Consider the following 20755-nt stretch of genomic DNA (forward strand, 5'->3'; position numbering starts at 1 on the left):
GAAGGAAAACAAAAAATTGCCTTAGCTGGGATGGCCTGAAGACAAGAGGGAGGGAAGGAGAGAGAAAGAGAGAGAAAGAGAGAGACAGACAGAGACAGAGACAGAGACAGAGAGAGTCTGTAGGGTCAGAATTACATTGTTTATGGTTTACATAATGTATTGAGTGTCTGTTATGCATAGGGCAATATAGTCAGAAGCTTGAGAAAGACTAGGTGGTTCTTATTTTCATGGAATTTGGTAGAGAAAACCTAAAAGAATTTGCAGTGAAGTCAATAGTCATGTCACAGTCTGGGAGAGTCAAGGGTGGTGAAGAAGCACGCAACAGATGCACTTTAGAGCAATGAACAAGGTCAAGGCATCCATCAGCAAAAGGGCCTAGTGTAAAGAAGTGGAAAGGGGGTGAAGTGTAGAGAGAGAGCCAGGTAGAGTCTTTCTTTTTTTGGTTTTCCGAGACAGGGTTTCTCTGTGTAGCCCTGGCTGTCCTGGAACTTACTCTCTAGACCAGGCTGGCCTCGAACTCAGAAATCCGCCTACCTCTGCCTCCCAAGTGCTGGGATTAAAGGCGTGCACCACCACGCCCAGCCCAGGTAGAGTCTTGAAGGGACCTTCTGGGACATCAATTATAAATTTTCTTCATGAGGGGCTGGAGAGAGAGCTCAGTGGTTAAGAGCAAGTGCTGCTTTTGCAGAACCCAGTTTGGTTCCCAGCACCCACACTGGGAAGCTCACAACCACTTGTAGCCCTAGTTTCAGGTGATCTAACATATCTGGTCTCCAAGAGTGTGCATGCATTCATGTTCACAAGTTCACATGTTCACACACGATTAAAAATAGATAAGTAAAATATAAATTTTAAAGAATTGTTTTTATAATTTGGGCATAGTAGAACATGCCATGCCTATAATGCCAAGACTAGGGAGACAGAGGGAAGAAGATGACAAATTCAAGTCCAGCATGGGCTACAGAGTGTGTTCCAGGATAGCCTGGTCTACTCCAGGGACACCCTGTACAAAAAGAGAGGAACTTTCTTCTTTATCTTAAGAGTAAACAGAAGCTGAGCAAGGTATTTAAGCAGCCAAGGGACCTGGCTCAGTTAATAGATGAATCAGGTCCTGCTCAGGGCTGAGAATATAATCACAGACACAGCTCTGAGGCTTTGTCAACCAGGAGTTACAGTCTGAAAGAATCATAGACAAACAACCATGGTACAGAGTGCTCCCTGAATTATCAGAGAGGCCTGTGGGATGTTACAGGGACTCCTAGGAGGGCTAGTGAAAGGTCACACTGAGTCCTGGGAGAGAGGAGAGAGGAATAATTCCTTGGAGAACTGAGCGTAAAAGGCTTGTGTTGTGAATACATGAGAGATGATACTCGTGGGAAAAAGGACATTGCACCCAGAGGCACAGAAAGGAGAGGAAGAACCGTGGTGTGTGTGGCGTGATGGCAGGTGTCCTAGTTAGGGTTTTACTGCTGTGAACAGACACCATGACCAAGGCAACTCTTATCAGGACAACATTTAATTGGGGCTGGCTTACATGTTCAGAGGTTCAGTCCATTATCATCAAGGCAGGAACACGGCAGCATCCGGACAGGCATGGTGCGGGCCGAGCTGAGAGTTCTTTATCTTCATCTGAAGGCTGCTAGTGGAAGACTCGATTCCAGGCAGCTAGGACTAGGGTAGTAAGCCCATGCCCACAGTGACACACCTACTCCAACAAGGCCACACCTCTACCCTCCCTGGGCCAAGCATATAGAAACCATCACAGCATGCAATTCCAGCATTGTGGAAATTAACATTGTTTTGAGGCCAGCTTGGGATACCTAGTCTCAAAAAAATGTTTATTTATCTATATCTATCTAGAACTCTGTCTCAAAAAAATGTTTATCTCTATCTATCTATCTATCTATCTATCTATCTATCTATCTATCTATCTATCGTCTTAGTCACTGTTCTTTTGCTGTGAAAAGACACCATGGCCATTAAAAGAAAGCATTTATTTGGTGGCTTGCTTATATTTTAGAGGTTAGCCATTATCAGCATGATGGGAGTGTGGCTGTATACATGGTGCTGGAGCAGTAGCTGAGAACTTTATACCATGATCCACAGGCAGCAGGCAGAGAGCACAGGCATCAGAGCCTGATGTGGGTTTTTGAAACCTTAAAGCCCAACCCTAGTGACACACTTCCTCCAACAAGGCCACACCTCCTAATCCTTCTAATCCGTTCAAATAGTTCAACTCTCTGGTGACTAAACATTCAAGTGTATGCGCCTATGCAGCTATTCCCAAACTTGTTTTGTTATTGTTATTTTCTTTTCTTTTGAGACAGGAACTCACTGTGTAGCTCTAGATGGCCCGGAACTTGCTATTTAGACTCCTGAGAGTTGGGACTAAAGGTGTGCATCCCCATGACCAGCTCAAGCTGTATTTTAATGTTTTGCTTTTTGAGATTTATTTGTTTAATGTAAATGAGTATTTTGCTTGCATGTGTATATGTATGCACGCATGTGCCACGTGACTGCCTATTTCTCTCAGAGGTCAGAAGAGGGTAACTCCCTGGAACTGGAGTTACAGATGGTTGTGAGCCACCATATTTGTTCTGGGAACCAAACTGAGTCCTCTGGAAGAACAGTCAATGCTTTTATCTGCTGCACCATCTCTCCAACCCCAAGAACTGTATTTTAAATGGACGAGCAATCAGGTTGGACTTGAATGTCAAGAGGAAGTCCTAGGTGTTTAGGATACTCCTAGAGGTGGATTAGATGGTCAAAAGGGTCTTGCTTGTTGGGCTACATAGCTTTATCTGCAGGGAATGACTTACTGATGTCAGTTACTGATGTTCCTGTTTTGTTTGTTTGTTTCCTTGATTGCTTATTTGCAATAGAATCTCACACAGTACCTTAGACTGACCTTAAACTCACAACAACACTTCTGCCTCCACCTCCCCAGTGCCGAATGACAGGTGTGAACCACCACACCTAGTGGGAATTTGCTTTGACAAGATTGCAAGTGGAAAGAGAAGGTTGGGGGAGGAAACTAAGAAAGAAGTGATAGTTCGTGGGGAGAAGCAAGATAAACAGCAAAGGCCATAAGTAGTAGCCAGGATGGTTTGCAGAGTTTCCTTGGGAAGTAAAGTTTACAGATCTTGACATGATTGGTGGAGAGGAAAGTATATATTCACGAATGACGGCTTTATTAGTGAGAGTGAGCTAAAGGAACCGAACTAATAGATTGTGTAAAAGGAGATTTGTAAGCTTGCTTATAGAATAAGGGCTGGGCATTCCAAAAGTGTCTATCTGTATGCTAGAGAGGCTGGTAACATTGTAGCTACTTGGTGCACAAAGCTGGATGCCTCATCCTGGGAAGATTCAAGCTCTCTGGAGAGCAGCCAGCTGGTTTTTTGTTTTGTTTTTGTTTTTGTTTTTGTTTTTGTTTTTGTTTTTGTTTTTTTTTGAAACCGGGTTTCTCTCTGTAGTCCTGGAACTCACTTTGTAGACCAGGCTGTCCTCCAACTCGGAAATCTGCGTGCCTTTGCCTCCCAAGTGCTGGGATTGAAGGCATGGGCCACCACTGCCCGGCTTAGCAGCCAGTTTTCATGTAGTCTACATTGAAAGGCTGAAGAAGCTGGAGTCCAGTACCTGCAGAGGATGACAATGTCAGAAGAAAGAAGCTAAGGCAGGTATCACTGCATTTTCCTTAGGCATCTTTATATTTCTGCCACCATTTAGAAGGTGTTAATCGGGTACCATCTCCCCTCAGTTAATCCTTTATGGAAACTCTGCCAGAAGCGCCTAAAGTTGTGCCTCTGAGCTGATTCTAAATACCTCCAAGATACAAGATCAAACAAACAGCAACTAAACTGCTGAGCACGGTAGCATACATCTTTAATCCCAGCACTGGGGAGTCAGAGATAGGCGGATCTCTGTGAGTTCAAGGCCAGCCTGATCTATAGGGTGAGTACCAGAATAGCCAGTACTCACTATATAAACTGGGCTGGCCTTGAACTCAGAAATCTAATCTGATTTTTCAGTGTTGGGGTTAAAGGTATGTGCCACCATGCCTAGCAATGATTCTTATTTTTAAAAATGGGTAAAGGCTGGAGAGATTATTTTTCTGGTTAAGAGCACTTACTGTTCCTGCAGAGGACCCAAGTTCAGTTCCAGCACCCACAAGGTGGCTTACAATTACTTGCAATTCAAGTTCCAGGAGGCCTGACATCCTTGGTAGCTAGGATTTCTATCCCAAGTATAGTATATCAAGTAGGTAACTCTTCCCCTTCTTCTTGGCTGGGGTCCCAGTAAGAGGAGCCTTTTCTTTTTTTTTTTTTCTTTTTCTTTCTTTCTTTCTTTCTTTTTTTTTTTTGTTTTTTGTTTTTTGTTTTTTGTTTTTTGTTTTTTTCAAGACAGGGTTTCTCTGTGTAGCACTGGCTGTCCTGGAACTCACTCTGTAGACCAGGCTGGCCTTGAACTCAGAAATTTGCCTACCTCTGCCTCCCAAATTCTGGGAATAAAGGTGTGTGCCACCACGCCGGCCTCAACTTGCTTTCTTATAGAACCCAGAACCAGCCCAGGGATGGCAACACCCACAATGGGCCTTCCCACCCTTGACCACTAATTGAAAAAATACCTTACATCTGGATCTCATGGAGGCATTTCCTCAAGGGAGGCTCCTTTCTCCGTGATAACTTCAGCTTGTGTCAAGTTGACACACAAAACCAGCCAGTACAGCAGCTCAAGCTATGCTTAACCACCAGATCCTCCTGCCCCAGCTTCTTGAGTGTGGAATTGACTTAAGTGTACAAGTGTACACACAACTTCTCTTTCCTAGCACCATAAACGATGCCAGCTAATTGCACAGAGCACATCTTCCTCTTAATGGAATTGTGGCGCTGTGTCTTTCCTCTTGTGACCAAGCCTCATGAAAGCAGGTTAAAAGGACAGGAGCAGGGGGTGGTGAGATGGCTTGTCAGTAAGTGCTGCCCTTGCAAGTACAAAGACATGTGTTTAAAAAGGCAGGTGATCTGTGGCAGCATGTTGGCACATGCCTGTGATTCCAGCACTCAGGAGGCAGAAGCAGGTGGATCTGTCATTTTGAAGGCCAGCCTGGCCTACATATTGAGTTCCAGGACAACCAGGGTCTTATACTGAGAACCTGTCTCAAAGACAGAAAGAAAGAAAGAAAGAAAGAAAGAAAGAAAGAAAGAAAGAAAGAAAGAAAGAAAGAAAGAAAGAAAGAAAGAAAGAAAGAAAGCTGGGCACAGTAATGAACATTTGTAAATTCCATCTCTGACGGTTTGAACCCTGAGAGGTAGGTACCAATGGTTCCTCAGAATGGCAGTTCTTCCAGTGGCACCCAGCCTAGGCACAGTGGTGTCACCCAGCAAGGCTGGGACAGGACACTGGGTCTTTCCAAAATCTGCCCACCGTCCTGCAAAAGCCACTGTTTGCAGATTCTGATCACACACCATGAGGCCATCAAACCCTACCACCATTAGCTTCTTGGCTTTTTGAATTCTTTCCTTCAGTGGTTTTATTTATTTGTTTGTTTGGTTTTATTTAGGCTTTGTTTTGTCTTTTTGTTTTGTTGGGTTTTGGGGGGTTTTGGTTTTTTGGTTTTTGGTTTTTCAAGGCAGGGTTTCTCTGTATAGCCCTGGCTGTCCTGGAACTTACTCTGTAGACCAGGCTGGCCTCAAACTCTGAAATCTGCCTGCCTCTGCCTCCCAAGTGCTAGGATTAAAGGCGTGCATCACCACTGCCCAGCTTGTCTTGTTTTTAAGACATCCTGACTGAAGCTTCCCCATCACTCCACCCAGTCCCTACCCTGCTCGGTGGTTTTATTTTGAGCTATTTTTAGATTTACGGAAAAATTGCAGAATTGCAAAGTAACACAATTCCCCTTTGCCCTTTCCCAAGCTGCCCAATGGTAACCTCTTGTATGACCATGACATTTATTAAAATAAAGAAATTAAGAAATGGGCATGATGGTGCAAGCCTGAAACCCCGGCACGTGGTGGGTCAAAGAGGCAGGAGAATTACCAACAAGCATGAAGCCAGCAAGGTTTACATTGTGAGTTTCCGGACAGCCAGGGCTACACAGTGAGACTCTGCCTCAAAAGAGCAAGCAACAATGGGGCTGGAGAAATACCTCACTGAGAAAAGATGCCTGCTGCCCAGGTTGACAGCCTTAGTGGGATCTCCACAAAGTGAAAGAAGAGGATCAACCCTTGAGAGCTTTGCTCTGACTTCACAGAGAAGGCCTGAGATATTGACCTATACACATGAATGAATGGATACACACACACACATACACACACACACACACACACAAAATGAACAGACAAAACCAAGAAATTAGCATTAGTACAGCACTGTTTATTAAACTCAAGGCTTTGGATTTCTCCAGGTTTTTCACGAAATGTGATTTTTCTGCTCTAGGATTTGTCTTGTCTATGGCCTTCCTTTTTTTTTTTTTTTTTTTTTTGGTTTTCGAGACAGGGTTTCTCTGTGTAGCCCTGGCTGTCTGTGAACTTACTCTGTAGACCAGGCTGGCCTCGAACTCAGCAATTCTCCTGCCTCTGCCTCCCAAGTGCTGGGACTAAAGGTGTGCGCCACCACTGCCCAGCAAGAGTTTTTTGGTTAAAGACAACATGGTCTAAGACATCATGGCTGTGGCTGTCTAGCAGACACTCCATGGTCCACCGATATTGGAGAATGCAACACTAACTCCCCCAAATCACTGCCTATTTCAGTAAGGACAATCAGTGGGGACAATCTGCAGTTCTCTCTGTCACCTGCCACTAGAGAGCTGCCTACTGTTTTCAGTCTCTGGATTCACCCCACAAAGGGTCTCAACATCTACCTAGAGCTCTTTGTCTTCAGCTCCGCAGTTTTGCTCCATGACTTTGACCACCTGGGCAGAGCCATAAAAACTTCCCAGGAAGTGGAAAGGACTTTCAGGGCCACCCTGAGAGCAGCAGTTTCCAGAGGAAGGGCAGGCAGTATAATCTAGCCAGCCTCCCAGATGTGGTTAGAAGAAAGAATGGTGTGGGGTAGGGAGTAGAGGAAAAGACAGACAGAGGAAAGCGCCCAGGATGTTTCCTTCAACTTTATCATGGTTCTTGGATGATGAGTGAGCGGTGATGCCACCCACCTCTCCACCTCCCATCCCCCATCTGCGATACACCCCCAACCCATCCTGCCCTCCAACTCACCCAACCCACTCAAACCACCCCTTCATCTACCCCCAACTCCTGCCCCCCAGATCTCCCCACACACTCTCCCAGAGGTTCCCCTACACACTCTTCCTCTTAGCCTCTGTGCCCTACTCCATCCAAATCACTGACAACTGGCAGCTGATCTTTCAAGAGTGACGGAGATTGCTCGAGAAGGTTGTGCATGTTTGAATGAAGAAGGCCAGAGCTTGGAGGAACCCCAGCAATTCAGAGCAGCCCGAGGAGGAAGGGCAGTGAAGGGGACTGAGAGTGGTTGGGTCAGAGAAACGGGAGACTGCCCAGCAGAGAGCAGGTGATGGCCCTTCAGAGGATCCTCAGCGGGGGAGGAGGCGAGCTCTTCAGCTTCTCTAAGTCCTGTTCAAGTCATATTGGGCTAAGCCATCTTCAAGTTCCAAACCCTTGTTTTCTTTTCGAGAGGGGGGAGGGTCTAATGAGACAGGCTGAGCTTCTGACATGCTAGGCAGTAGAGAATGGCCTTAGATGTGATCACATTTGTCCTCTTCTCTCAGCTCCTCAAGTGTTGAGATTATAGGCTTGTACCCGCTGTGGGATGTGCTAATTCCTAGCGACACACTAATTCTCCATGGCTGTAAAGGCTTTATTGCCTCCCTTTGCCACAGCCTTAGTTAAAGACCCTTAGTTAAAGGCCCCACAGCTCCCTGGAGAGCTCCCCTCCTGCTCAGGGTTTTCCCTTTCTCTAGTTCATTCTCTCTATAGGAGTCGGTCTTCATTTAAAGCCTTTCTTGGTTGTTTTAGCTTTTTGTTGTCTGTTTTTGTTTTTGTTACTAGACAAGGTTTCTCTGTGTAGCCCTGGCTGTCCTGGACCTTGCTTTGTAGACTAGGTTAGCCTGGAACTCAGAGATCCACCTGCCTCTGCCTTCCAAGAACTGGGATTAAAGGTATGGACTACTCCGCCCATCTTGTTTTGGCTTTGAGACAAGTGTTCAGTACTTATCCCAGGTTGGCCTGCAACTTGTTATACAGTCTAAACTGTCCTCTATGTCCTCCTGCCTCAGCCTTCCAGGGGTTGGGATTAAGGGTTCAATTTTAATATTTTCATCAAGATGAGATGGCTCAACAAATAAAAGTGGTTGCAGCACAGGCCTGATTACCCAAGTTCAGGCCCAAGAATTCACAGTAGGAGAGAGCTGACTCCTGAAAGTTGTCCTCTGACCTAGCGTCCATTCCATGCACATGCACATCTGCAAGCCTGTGCACAGGACACCCCCCACAGAATAATAATACAGAATTTTTCATTTTTAATGTTGCATGTATAAGTGTTTTGCTTATATGCACTGTGTGCATGTCTGTTGCCTATGGAAGCCAGAAGAAGGCATTGGATTCTCTGGAACTGAAGTTACAGATGGTTGTAACCTGCCATGTGGGTGCCGGGAATCAAACCAGGGTCCTCTGCCAGAGCAGCAAGCTCTCTTAGCCACTCAGTTGCCTCTTCAGCTCCAATTTCTTTTTTTCTTTTAAGGATCTCAGACTCCTTGAGTGCAGAGGTCAAGGCTTGCTTTATCTCATTGACCTTAAAGTTGCTGGCCATCGGGTATGAAAGGAGTCTGTGCTCTGCAATTCACAGACTAGCATGCTAGACTGTGTGATAAGTGGGGCACATACATTATCTTATCTGCAGGTAGAAATCGAGACAAGGAAGGGACAGCTTCGGGAAGGTAGTATCTAAATGCAACTTTGCTGGTGCCAGTGCTCTGCCCTCTGCTGGTGACTCAGGCTGGGACATCATGCTACAGAGGTACTCTCTAGTACATTCCAGGAAATGAGTCAATGTCATTCTTGTGAAGAAACCCATGAGAAGGACTTCTCAGACTGTTGTGAGAGAAGAGAGGCTTTCCCCCAAAGCTACAGGGGCTAGGAAGAAGGGAGCCTGAAAAAGAACAGAGAGATAATGGGGAATACTAGTGGGTTATTTTGTCTTTTGTAGACAGGGTTTCTCCGTGTAGCCCTGGCTGTCCTGGAACTCACTCTGTAGTTCAGGCTGGACTTGAACTCAGAGATCTACTTGTCTTTGCCTCCCAAGTGCCAGGATCAAAGGGGTACACCACCACTATCCATGTACCAAGGTGTTCAGAAGAGAACATTGGATCCTCCAGGAACTGAAGTTTCGGATGGTCGTGATCTACCATGTGGGTGCTGAGAATTGAACCCAGAACTCCTGCAAGAGGAATGGGTGTTCTTACACTCTTAACTACTGAACCATGCTTCCAGCCCAGATTGTGTTTCTTAACTTATATTTGTGTGTGTGTGTGTGGGTGTGTGTGTGGGTGTTGGCCAATGACTAAACAAAACAAACAAACCAACAAAAACAAAAGGGGGGATGAAACCCCTGGAAAACTGACTTGAAAGCTTACGGCCAGGAAAGCTCAGAGCCGGAGCTGAGGAGTCCCTGCCAATGGAAGCTGAGGTCTGAGACCCTCAGGCTCCTCCCATGCGCAGAAACCTCTGACACCTCAGCAGATGGACTCTTAGAGTTCTCCGGGAGATTTCTAGGCACCAGAAGCTCCATCTCTCAGGGCTGTTCCATTGATGAACAGCAAAATCATCAGAGCGCTCTTCCTAATTGCCCCTCGAACTTCCACCCCTGAGTTCCCATCGCCTCTGTCGCAACCCAGACTACGAACACATAAGCAAATACATTAAATAGCCGTCTGTGCTTTCTAAGTTTCCCCCCGCCCCTTGCATTACTGTTTCTTCTTTCTAGTATTTGTGCTTCTAGAACTTCGCTATCCTGGTTGTCTTTCGAGAAGTCACCGTTATCAGACGAGCACAGACTGGTTCAGACATAGCTGTGAGTGCTTCTGTCTTCTCTCACATTACATGTGCGTCTTCGTGTGTCTGTCGAGTTGGGAGGAGGTGAAAAGCATGTCATGTGTCCGCATGGAGGTTAGAGGACAGCCTTTAGGAGCCACCTCTGTCTTTCCTCTCTATGCAGTTGCAGGCCACTAGGCTTGTGTGGGGTAAGTGACTTCGCCCACTGAGCCATCTCCCCTGCCTCGTTCTCTGACAGAATCTCACCCGGTCCTGGGGGTGGGAGGCACATCCAAAGCTAATCACGAGGGAAGGGTCCATCTTTTTTTTTTCCAAGACAGGGTTTCTCTGTGTGGCCCTGACTCTCTCCTGGAACTCACTCTGTAGACCAGGCAGGCCTCAAACTCAGAAATCCACCTGCCGCGGCCTTCCGAGTGCTGGGATTAAAGGCGTGCCTATGTTGGTTTGAATGTGGAAGCCAGGGTCAATGTCAGGCATTTTCTTTCTTTCTAAAGACAGGTTCTCTCATTGGCTGGCCAATGACCCTTCTGCCTCCACTTCCCCAGCACTGGGACTACAATCCCCAGCATGCCCAGCTCTGACATGATTTCTGTGGATTGAGCTCAGGTCCGCAGGGTTGCATGCAAGCTCTTTACCTGCTGAGCTATGCCCCTAGCACAGATTTTGCTATTTTTTTGGCAGACAGTTTTCTTACAGGCGTTTAGAATTTTAGATTTATTTGCTATTTATGCATTGCACATGCATATCCCTAGTCTGTGGCATACCTTTTCTCTTAGTATGCCAGTCCCTGAGTTCACCATTGAGCAACAGGCCCAGATATTTTCACTCTTCTGTTAGAACATGGAGTAGCACATTCCACGCCTGTGCGTTTTATTTGGGCTTTGTTTAAACTGAGGTGTAGGTATTCCCCTATGTCATCAACCAAAGCTCACTGCTTCTGTCACTTTCAGGTCAACAATTCTCTTGGGATTTACTGCCGTGTTTAGTGTTAACAAGAATCCGATTTTGTATTCTTTCCCTGTAAGCACACAGCCGGATGTCAAGTAGGTCCTTTCTCCTAACTCTGTCGTGCTACCTTTTATTATTATTTAAATTTGTGACACCTTTGTTATTATAAACTATCCATAAAAGTGAGGCTGCATCTTGCTTCCCTATTCTGTTCCATCGGTATGTTTATCCATCTAGACATTATCTTAATTTCTTTACTGTACAGTTAACAAGCAGCTTTATTTTCTGGTAGCGCAAGTGTGCCTCCTCTCACGTCTGGATCTTTTAAGGCTGCGATGGGTCATTCAAACTGATCCATTCAGATGTTTTAAAGAGTGCGTGGGTCGTGTCTGCAAGAGGCATGCTTAGAGAATTAATCGGAGAGCCGAGAGAAGCTCCTTTTTGTTTCCATGGCATCCTCCCAAGGGTGAGAACCTATAGCCATCGTGCCAATCACTCTGTAGGGAGACCATAATGCGTCAGCAGGCTCCCTCGTCATTTATCCCACAGGGACAAACACGTCTCAAATCCCAGCTCTGAATCCAAAGAAGATATAATACTCCCTGTACATATTTTCCACCCGCGGTGCGATGCAGCTGAAGAAATTCTTAGCGATTCCTGCCCTTCGCTCAGAGAAACACCCCACGGACGGCGAGAAACTGTGCTGATCGCCTGTCGGCTCACTAAGTGACTGCTGTCTTAATTGAAACACAACCTCGCTGGGTGAGCAACGCAAAACCAAGACCAAAACACGGGTTTATGACCCCCTAAACGCACAAGCCTGCGGGAACCGCTCGCTTGTACCCAATCAGAGGTCCCCTGGCACCACTTGCCCGCCCCCCTGCCCCCGTCCGGCCACTTCATTCGCGGCTCACAAAGCAATCCCACCGCGCGTTCTGCACAGCAACCAATCAGAGGGTAGGGGGCGGGGACTCGGAGGCGAGGTGAGTGCAGCGGTACTCAGACAGGAAAGCCTCGGGATCCTTCGGGTTCTTTCGTTTTCCCTCCAGGGTAAAGTTATGTTCAGTCTTCCATCAACACGTTTATTTTTCCGCCCGACTCGGCGCGCGTGCGCAGTGCCTCCCAGCCCAGGCTGTTCCTGAAATGTTAGCGTGTTGAGACACAGGGAGGGAAGCTGAACGTCCATCCTACAGGTCAGTGTATTCCCTGCGGAGGCTCGGGTTGGTTGCTACTTCCTGCAGGCCCCAAAACAGGGATTCTAAGGCCAAAAAAGGTTCACTGAGGTCCCACCGAGATTTGAACTCGGATCGCTGGATTCAAAGTCCAGAGTGCTAACCATTACACCATGGGACCTGCTGGCGGCTTAAGGCGCCCGGCAGCCTTCTCAAGCAACATGACGTTGGGCAACCTTTTATAAGCTTCGCTACACTTGGCTTGGGCCCGTGGCCGGTGGCCGCGCTGGCGGGCAGACACGGAACCACCGAGATTCCCATGTCCTTGCGAATTCCAAACGTTCATGGGCCCCGAGGTGTCACCTCTTCCGGTGCTCCTCCAGGGGGTCCCGGCTCTTGACCCCAAGTCCCGAGGGCGGCGGGTCGTCCGCTCGGACCAAGTCCGGAGAAAGCCGGCTCCGGTCCCGGACTCCGGACAGGAGGTTCGGCGCACGCAGCCTGGGCTTTCTACTTGTTTTCTGCGTTTATATCTGGAGGGCTGTGGCGAGGACGCTTTGGCCCAGCGGGGAAGGACGTGGACTGGCACGTGGTGGCACAGCCGTTCAAACCCCGGACGAACCTGGGGTGCAGACGGGGATGCTGGAGAGTGCGCCGCACGTGGATGCCGCAGCCCCTGCTCGGCGCTATGCAAATTATCTGTAGGGAGATTGGCGCTCCCAGTTATGCACTTCCGCCCGCGCTTCTAAAGTCTGGACTACCTAAACTTCTAGGACTCCGATCCTTAGAAAAACCCAGTCAGAATTTTAACAACAGACACTCACCATCAACACACACACACACACACACACACACACACATCCCGCAAAACAACAACAACAAAATCCCCACTTCTGTGCTCTCTAGTCTTTCATTTTCCCTAAATGTGTTTCTGCAGGTCTCCCCCATCCCCAAACTTGTATTGAAACAAAAAACCAACGTTTTGACTCAGCAGTTCACCTTCGGAGCATTATCCTGGTGGACATCCATCTGTGCCTCAAGGCTGCTTCCAGGATGCTCTTGACTATATATTGTTTACTACAGTGAGGCTTGGCCCCATAACGATGGCTATTGTATAAGTGCTCTACAAGAGTTTAAGAAATAACCTGTGTTACAGGCTCAGATAAGCACTAGGGACACCAGGAATGTTAACTACACGGGGATGTCTGTTCAGTGAGAGAGATGTATAATGTGTCTTCTGCCCCGAAGGCTGGGAGCGGATGTGAGTAATGGCCTGTGACCTGAGACTGATAGGCTGAGGTCTCACCAGTCCCTTCCTGGACTCTTTATAGGTGAGCATGTTTTGCTCAGTCTATAGAAACTGTCTTTCTGGAAGATGTCACATGTACTTTAGAGTTTGAGTCCAGTTATGTCTTAAGCTGTGCTGTGCATAGGCGATTGGGTTAATTATCACCAGGTAAGTTTTCACCAAATAAACTACTTGGGGTCAGGCTTGCAAAGTTTGAACCAACACAGGCTACTTAATTGTGCTGAATTGAACAACCTTCTTGTTTCCTATAGATCATCACTCTGCTGATCACAGAGATCCACCCCCAAACTTGTATTGAAACAAAAGACCAAACCAAACAGTTCTGCTTTTCACTTCTTTTTTTTTTTTTTTTTTTTTTTTTAGTCAGCAAGTGCGAGAACTTTAAGATCATCTTTGTCTTATAAGTGGTGGTGCTTTTCACTTCTTATGCATAAGATGCCATTCACAATCAGAAGAGCTGTGCACTGTGCAATCTATTTGCTGTGTGACATTGTATTAGGGTTCTATAGAATGAATATATATAATTATAATAGACTATTTCACATAAATATTTCTATATATAATTATGTATTATAAATGTATATTAATATAGATTATATATTAAAGGTGTGACTTCCCACCTCAGGATCTGGATTTGAAGTGGCTCTTGCAAAAGTCCCTTACAGGTGTGCCTCCCTCGCCATTTTTGGACTTTAATTAATCTCATATGTAGTCAAGTTGACATTCAAAAATAGCTTGTCTCACTTTCTCGAGAAATCCAATGTTTTTGCAAGTCTGGGTAACACTAGACTGTGTCCAAGGTAGATACACTTATTCTCCAGGCTCAGTGTGTGTGTGTGTGTGTGTGTGTGTGTGTGTGTGTGTGTATGAGAGAGAGAGAGTGAGAGTGTGTGTTTGTGTGCGTCTGCCTGGCTATCTTTAGCTTGGCCAGTTGGACTTAGTCCAGCGACTGACACCCAGGAGCCAGAGATTTTAGAACTGGATCCAGTTCTGGTGGTGTCTGACACCATTGACCTCGGTGCAGTAAGGCAGCCAGGCCATGCCCACTGGCCTCTCAGGTGACATGCCCAGCAAACTGGCCTTGTTGGGCCCCTGGTTGCCTCAGTCCTTGGATTCTTGGCCACTTTCCTGAGCTTGCTTTGTCTACCCCCTTCTAGTGCTATGAGCTGTCCACTATTCTGCTAAGTTCCTCTTCTGTGCATGCAGTCAAGAACATGGTTCATCCAAGTCCAAATGCCCAGTAAGGGTCTGACCGCTTGTCCCTGAGTGAATGGATAAGAACTTTTCGTGTGTGTGTGTGTGTGTGTGTGTGTGTGTGTGTGTGTGCACTCCGGAGGCAGGGGCAGGCGAGTTTGAGTCCAGTCTGGGCTACAGAGTTAAGTTTCAGGTCAGCCAGGGCTGGGCTACATAGAGAAACCCTGTCTCCAAAAAAAAAAAAAAAAAAGTAAGAAGGAAAGAAAAATAGTTTGTAACTCTTGCATATTATCAGAAGAAACACTAAAGAGTTTCCATTTCCATTTTGAGAAATAAACCCATCTGACATTGAGCTTCCTGATAGGTTATCTCCGACGATGGAATAAGCCAACTCAAGCCAAGTTAAAGTACACAGGCAGGTTTATTGAGGGCAGCTCTTGGGCAGGTTCACCAGTCCCAAGAAATGAGACCAGGGAGGTCACCATACAGACAAGGAGACCGAGGGGAAGGGGAAGAGAAATACAGAGGGGGCTGGGGGTGTACAGGATGCCCAGACCAAAACAAAAATGTCTGGATTATACAGTGAAGAGCCTCTGAGGAGAAGCCCAACCTCTGGGCTGCAGAGTTCAGGTAAGGGACTGAGGGATGCTGGGAGAACCTGGAGGCCGGGTCTGCTTTGGTATGTTAAATAGTAACCTCAGCCTCCAGTCCTGGGTCTGAATCCCAATCCTTTCATTAGATGTTAGCATCCCTCAAGGCTGTGCTTGAACACTAGGCATTTGTAGACCTCATTTTTTCATGCTTGTTTCATTCTTACAAAGGCCATGTGAGCTGGGCATGGTGGCACATGGCTTTAATTCCAGTGCTCTGTGGACACAGGCAGGCTCATCTCTGTGAGTTCTAGGACAGCTAGGGCTACATAGACCTGCCCTGCCCTCCCCAAGGGTCCCATGACTGCACAGGACACATTGACATTATCTCTCTTTCTCCCTCCCCTTCCCCCTCTCCCTCCCCCCCCTCTCATTCTCTCTCCCTCCCTCCATCCTCTTCACTCCCCTCCCCTCCCTTGTCCCTCTCTCCCCACCCCCTTGTCCACTCTCTATGTAGCTCTCCTGCCCCACAACTGGCTCTATAGACCAGAGATCAAAGACATTGTCACCACAACTGGCCTGGTGTGGGTTCTCAAGAGGATTATACCCCTGCAGTGAGCATGTAGATGCCGGTTCCTTCTGAGTTTACAAGGGTGGCAGTGACTGCCCTTGTGTCCCACTTCTCCCTGCTCAGGTTTGTCCCGGGCATTCCCCACACCTTCTTTCTTAACTTAATCTCACTAACTGGCACACTCACTGTAGCCTTACTTGTGTTCCTCGGGTGGTATTAAAGGATTGCTTCCAGCAAGGCGTGGTAGTGCACGCCTTTAATCCCAGCACTCGGGAGGCAGAGGCAGGCGGATTTCTGAGTTCGAGGCCAGCCTGGTCTACAGAGTGAGTTCCAGGACAGCCAGGGCTACACAGAGAAACCCTGTCTCAAAAAATCAAAAAAAAAAAGGATTGCTTCCCTGTCCTTGCTTACTGCGGCATGAATTAGCAGGAAGGGGCTTTGTTGTGTTGTTTCTGCTTGTTCGTTTGTTTGTAACCTGCCCTCACTCCTTTTGATGTGGCTGGCAATTCTCAAGAGTGGGCCCTGGGCCTTCATAGTCTTTAAATGTGGCTAGTGTTTTAACAGACTTGGTCACTGAGCCTCTTGCTTTGGGACACAGGAAGACCCAAAGGAAAAAATGTTCCAGTTTTGTGCTCAGAGACTCTTAATATCACCCTGCCATGTGACACTAACCTTGGGAAGATAGGGACAAAGATCTACTCCAATCAGGAACCAATGACAGATGAAAATAAGGACACCATCCAAGTTCGGTGCAGCAGACTGATGAATTTTATTGGGGTTACATACAGAAGTATGAGTAAGGGGTCACACAGGATCAGAAATGACTCAAAAGAAAACTGTACCATGAGAGCTCACCATGTCACAAAAGCTATAAACTTGGAGCTCTCTGTACAACTTACAGACAGCTCAACAGGTTAGAGGATGTTTCAGGCAGCTCAGCTTGTCTGAGAGTGCCTCTCAGGAGTCTTCACAGCTAATATACTTGGAAAAGAGGGGGGCCTAGTCTGTCTGGTGGGTTTCAGGGAGTTCCTGAACCCTTTGAGTTGAATGGAATGTTTAATGTCCTTTTAGAATATCCTGTGTTCCTGGGGAAGAAGTGTCACTGGACCATAGGAAACTCTCTCTCTCTCTCTCTCTCTCTCTCTCCCTCTCTCTCTCTCCCTTTCTCCCTCTCTCCCCTCCATCATATTGACTTTTTTTCTCTTCTGGAGAGATGGTTCTAGATCTTGAAGTAGAGAAAAGACTGTTCTTGAGAATGCTAATGACAACTCTGTCAAAATGGAGGGTGTGAGAATGCCCAGGGTTACAGACTGGCAGCTACGCCTTACTTCTGGGAATCTGAACTCAAGTCCTCATGCTTCACCTTCTGAGCCATTTCCTCAGCTCCTGATTTGGGTTTTGGTTTTGTTCTGGAAAAACAAAACAAAACAACAACAACAAAAAGAACCCAAAAACAAAAAACAGAGCTCACTGCGTAGCCCTGGCTGGAGAATCTCTGAATTCAAGATTGGGATTAAAGGCCACACCACAACTAGCTGGTGTGTCATTACTTGTCTCCTCACCCAGTCCAGCTGGTATTTGACTTTCTGTGGTCTAGCTCATAGCAATAATTACCTCAGGAGTAAAAAAATAAGATGTAAGTATGTTCAGAGTTTTGAAAATGGACTGGTGAGATGGCTCAGTGGGTAAGAGCGCCAACTACTCCTCCAAAGTCCTGAGTTCCAAGTCCCAGCAATCACATGGGGACTCACAACCATTCGCAATGAGATCTGACGCCCTCTTCTAGTGCATCTGAAGTCAGCTACAGTGTACTTACGTATAATAATTATAATAATAAATAAATCTTTGGGCCGGAGTGAGCAGGGACTGAGCGAGCAGGGCTGACTGGAGTGAGCGGAGATCCTAAAAATTCAATCCCCAACAACCACATGAAGGCTCACAATCTTAACATTTTAATATCCCATTAAAAGTCAAAGTTTAAAAATCAAGCTAGAGACTAGAGAGATGGCTTATCAGTCAAGAGCACTGACCAGCTGGGCAATGGTGGCGCACGCCTGTAATCCCAGCGCTTGAGAGACAGAGGCAGGCAGATTTCTGAGTTCGAGGCCAGCCTGGTCTACAGAGTGAGTTCCAGGAGAGACAGCTACACAGAGAAACCCTGTCTCGAAAAAACCCAGGAGGTAAAAAAAAAAGAAGCACTGACTGTTTTTCCAGAGGTCCTGAGTTCAATTCCCAGCAACCACATGGTGGCTCACAGCCATCACAAGAGATCCGATGCCCTTTCTGATGTGTCTGAAGACAGCTAAAGTGTGTGTTTGTGTGTGTGTGTGTGTGTAAAAATTCTTTTTAAAAAATCAAGCCAGAAATTGTGGTTCACACCTCATACCTCAGCACTGGGAAGCGGGGACAGGAGGATTGCCATGAGTTTGAGGTCAGTCTGTTCTAAACAGTGAGTGCTAGGCCAGGCAGTCTTGACAAAATAAAATCAGAATTATTTGACGAATATTTAGCCATTCACTCATTCCTTCATTTATTTTAAACTTATTTTGTGTGCATATACATGTGCCTGAGTGTATGTATGCACCATTTATATGCAGGAGCCTTTGGAGGTAAGGCGATGCTTCCAATCTCCCAAAACTGCAATTAGGAAGTTGTGACTCATCATGTGGGTCCTGGGAGCCGATCTAGGTCCTCTGTCCTAATCGCTCTTAAACACTGAGCTCTCTTCAGCCCCCTAGTCACTCATTTAAAGATGGGCTTTTACGTAGCCCAGGCTGGCCTTGAACTCACTCCTCCTACTTCAGTTACTGAGCTTTGGGATCACAACACTACACCAACCTTAACATCTGGCTTTATATAACATTATTTTAGATCGCCTTATTGTTTGTTTGTTTGTTTTTTCAGGACAGGGTTTCTCTAGCCTTGGCTGTCCTGGAACTCTGTAGACGAGGCTGGCCTCAAACGCTCAGAGATCCACCTACTTCTGCCTCTGGAGTGCTGGGATTAAAGGTGGGCACCACCACCTTCCAACCCTTGTCTTTGTCTCTTATTCCCTGCGCTTTCTCCCTCTGGGGCAGATAAATCTCTGTGCTGAGAACTTGGTCTTGGGGATCCTGAGCGGACTTCGGGGTCCTACACTAGCTCCAGCTTCCAGCTCCTTTGTTCCCTGTTCCCCTTGTTAGGAGTCTGATTTTGGTACCCCCTAATGTCCAGTCCTACTGTTTTTTTTTGTTGCCCGCAGCTAATCTGTTTGTTGCGATTCCTGGTCTTTGTACTTTTTAAGTGGAGCAGTAGAGATGGTTCTTGAAGTAGTGGAGTGCAAGCTTGAATTGGACCTGAGAATTGTCGTTTGTGCGGTATTTGGCATAAGACTTCTCCAAGGCAGCCAGCTTTGAATCCTTTGATGGTGTTCTTACTTGGTGGTCTACAATTATCCCCGGGCATGAGCCCACCAGCAGTCTCCCCAGCCCATCAATAAAGAACTCTGCAAAGAGAAGAGGAACAGGAGACCAAAGGAAGCTAAAGACACAGCTGTGGTTCCCCACCCACGTCCAACAGGGAGCCCTGGAGCTGAAAGGGAAGAACCAGATAACCTCAGTTTCTCAGATTGGAGTGTGGGCATCAGTACCACTGGGTTCCACTAAATGGGACTGTGGGTTCTGGAGAGGAAGGGGTGAAGGGAGAGGGTGGTCCTAAGCTGCGGGGAAGGACGGAGGGATGTGTCTCAAGTGGGCAGAGGCAGCGTAGGGAGTCACCAGGAGATGAGGGTGGCAAGAGGGACCGTGAGTTCCACAGTCTGGGGTGAAAGAAAGATCCCTGGGGTATCAAGGGGTTTCCAAGGAGGACCCCCTACCCCACTCCCCGGTACACCCCTCCAAGCCTCTCACCTCCGTGGGCCACTCGTTGCAAGATGGGATCAAAACCAACTCTTCGGAGTTGTTCCGTGTGAGCCAAGAAGAAGTTTGCCACGCCGCTCGTCAGCATGCATCCGGGGAAGCCATCAAGGGCCTGGAATGATCCCCACCTCTGGTGAAGACAGCCCCCATTCTCGGTCTGTTCATACAACAGCCTGAACTGGAAAGTATTCCCCTGCACGCTGCCGCCCACCTAGTCAGCAAACAGAAACCAGGGTCTGAGCAGATCAGTATGCATTCCTCTGGGAAGCCTCCCCGGGCTGCAGCTCCAGGGAGTCAAAACTACTCTGTGGATCTAGCCTCCAAAGGACCCTCAGTGGCTCCGCCCTGTGACCACCGCCCTTTCCACACCACTGCTGGGTCATTGAATCCCTAACTCTCCATGCAGGCGCGCACACTCACATGTGTATACACATACATACACACTTGCTTTGTGACTGAGGCTGGCCTCGAACTCCCATCATACCTGCTTCCATAGGTATGTACTACCACACACAGTATAACTTTAGGGGTTTGGTTTTGTCTTTATGATAAGGGCTTACTCTGTAGACCAGGCTGGCCTTGAACTCACAGAGACCCTCCTGCTTCTGCCTTCCCAGTGCTGGATTAAAGGTGTGTACCACCAGGTCCAACTATATTTTCATATTTAAAATAAATGTGTGGGGGGTGCAGAGATGGCTCACGAGTTCTGTTCCCGTCCAATATTCATGTGTCAGCCACATTCATCTGTAACTCCAGTTCCAGAGTGTCTAACACCCTCTTCTGGCATCTGTAGGCACAGATATATGTGCAGGCAGAACAACTATACACAAAATAAAAGGAAATCTAAATAATTTTTTAAATGTTGTGACTGAACAAGAACACAGTTCTCTTAAACCTCATATAGTCCAAGAAAATAATTAGAAATGTATAAATATGCTTTTTTTAATTGTAATTTAAAAAAAAATTTTTTTTTGGTTTTTCGGGACAGGGTTTCTCTGTGTAGCCCTGGCTGTCCTGGAACTCACTCTGTAGACCAGGCTGGCCTCGAACTCAGAAATC

At 47.0% G+C, this 20755-nt stretch overlaps 1 protein-coding gene and 1 non-coding gene across 6 annotated transcripts in view; both read right to left on the reverse strand.

Annotated features, from left to right (window-relative positions):
* Positions 1 to 12248: 12248 nt before the first annotated feature.
* On the reverse strand, positions 12249 to 12320 carry Trnaq-uug. The gene has a single exon. It is a non-coding gene; the product is annotated as a tRNA-Gln (tRNA).
* A 6462-nt stretch (positions 12321 to 18782) lies between these two features.
* B4galnt2 (beta-1,4-N-acetyl-galactosaminyltransferase 2) overlaps positions 18783 to 20755 on the reverse strand; it is a 42483-nt gene continuing 40510 nt past the window's right edge. For all 5 annotated transcript variants that reach the window (XM_029546639.1, XM_029546640.1, XM_021213711.2 and 2 more), the window contains exons 10-11: positions 19688 to 19907; positions 18783 to 19284 (exon numbers count right to left, since the gene is read on the reverse strand). In XM_029546639.1, coding sequence (XP_029402499.1) covers positions 19079 to 19284; positions 19688 to 19907 — 426 coding nt within the window. In that variant the 3' untranslated portion in view covers positions 18783 to 19078. The remainder of the gene's footprint in view (positions 19285 to 19687; positions 19908 to 20755) is intronic.

The sequence above is a fragment of the Mus pahari genome, chromosome 14 (genome assembly GCF_900095145.1).
Source record: "Mus pahari chromosome 14, PAHARI_EIJ_v1.1, whole genome shotgun sequence".
Classification (NCBI taxonomy): domain Eukaryota; kingdom Metazoa; phylum Chordata; class Mammalia; order Rodentia; family Muridae; genus Mus; species Mus pahari.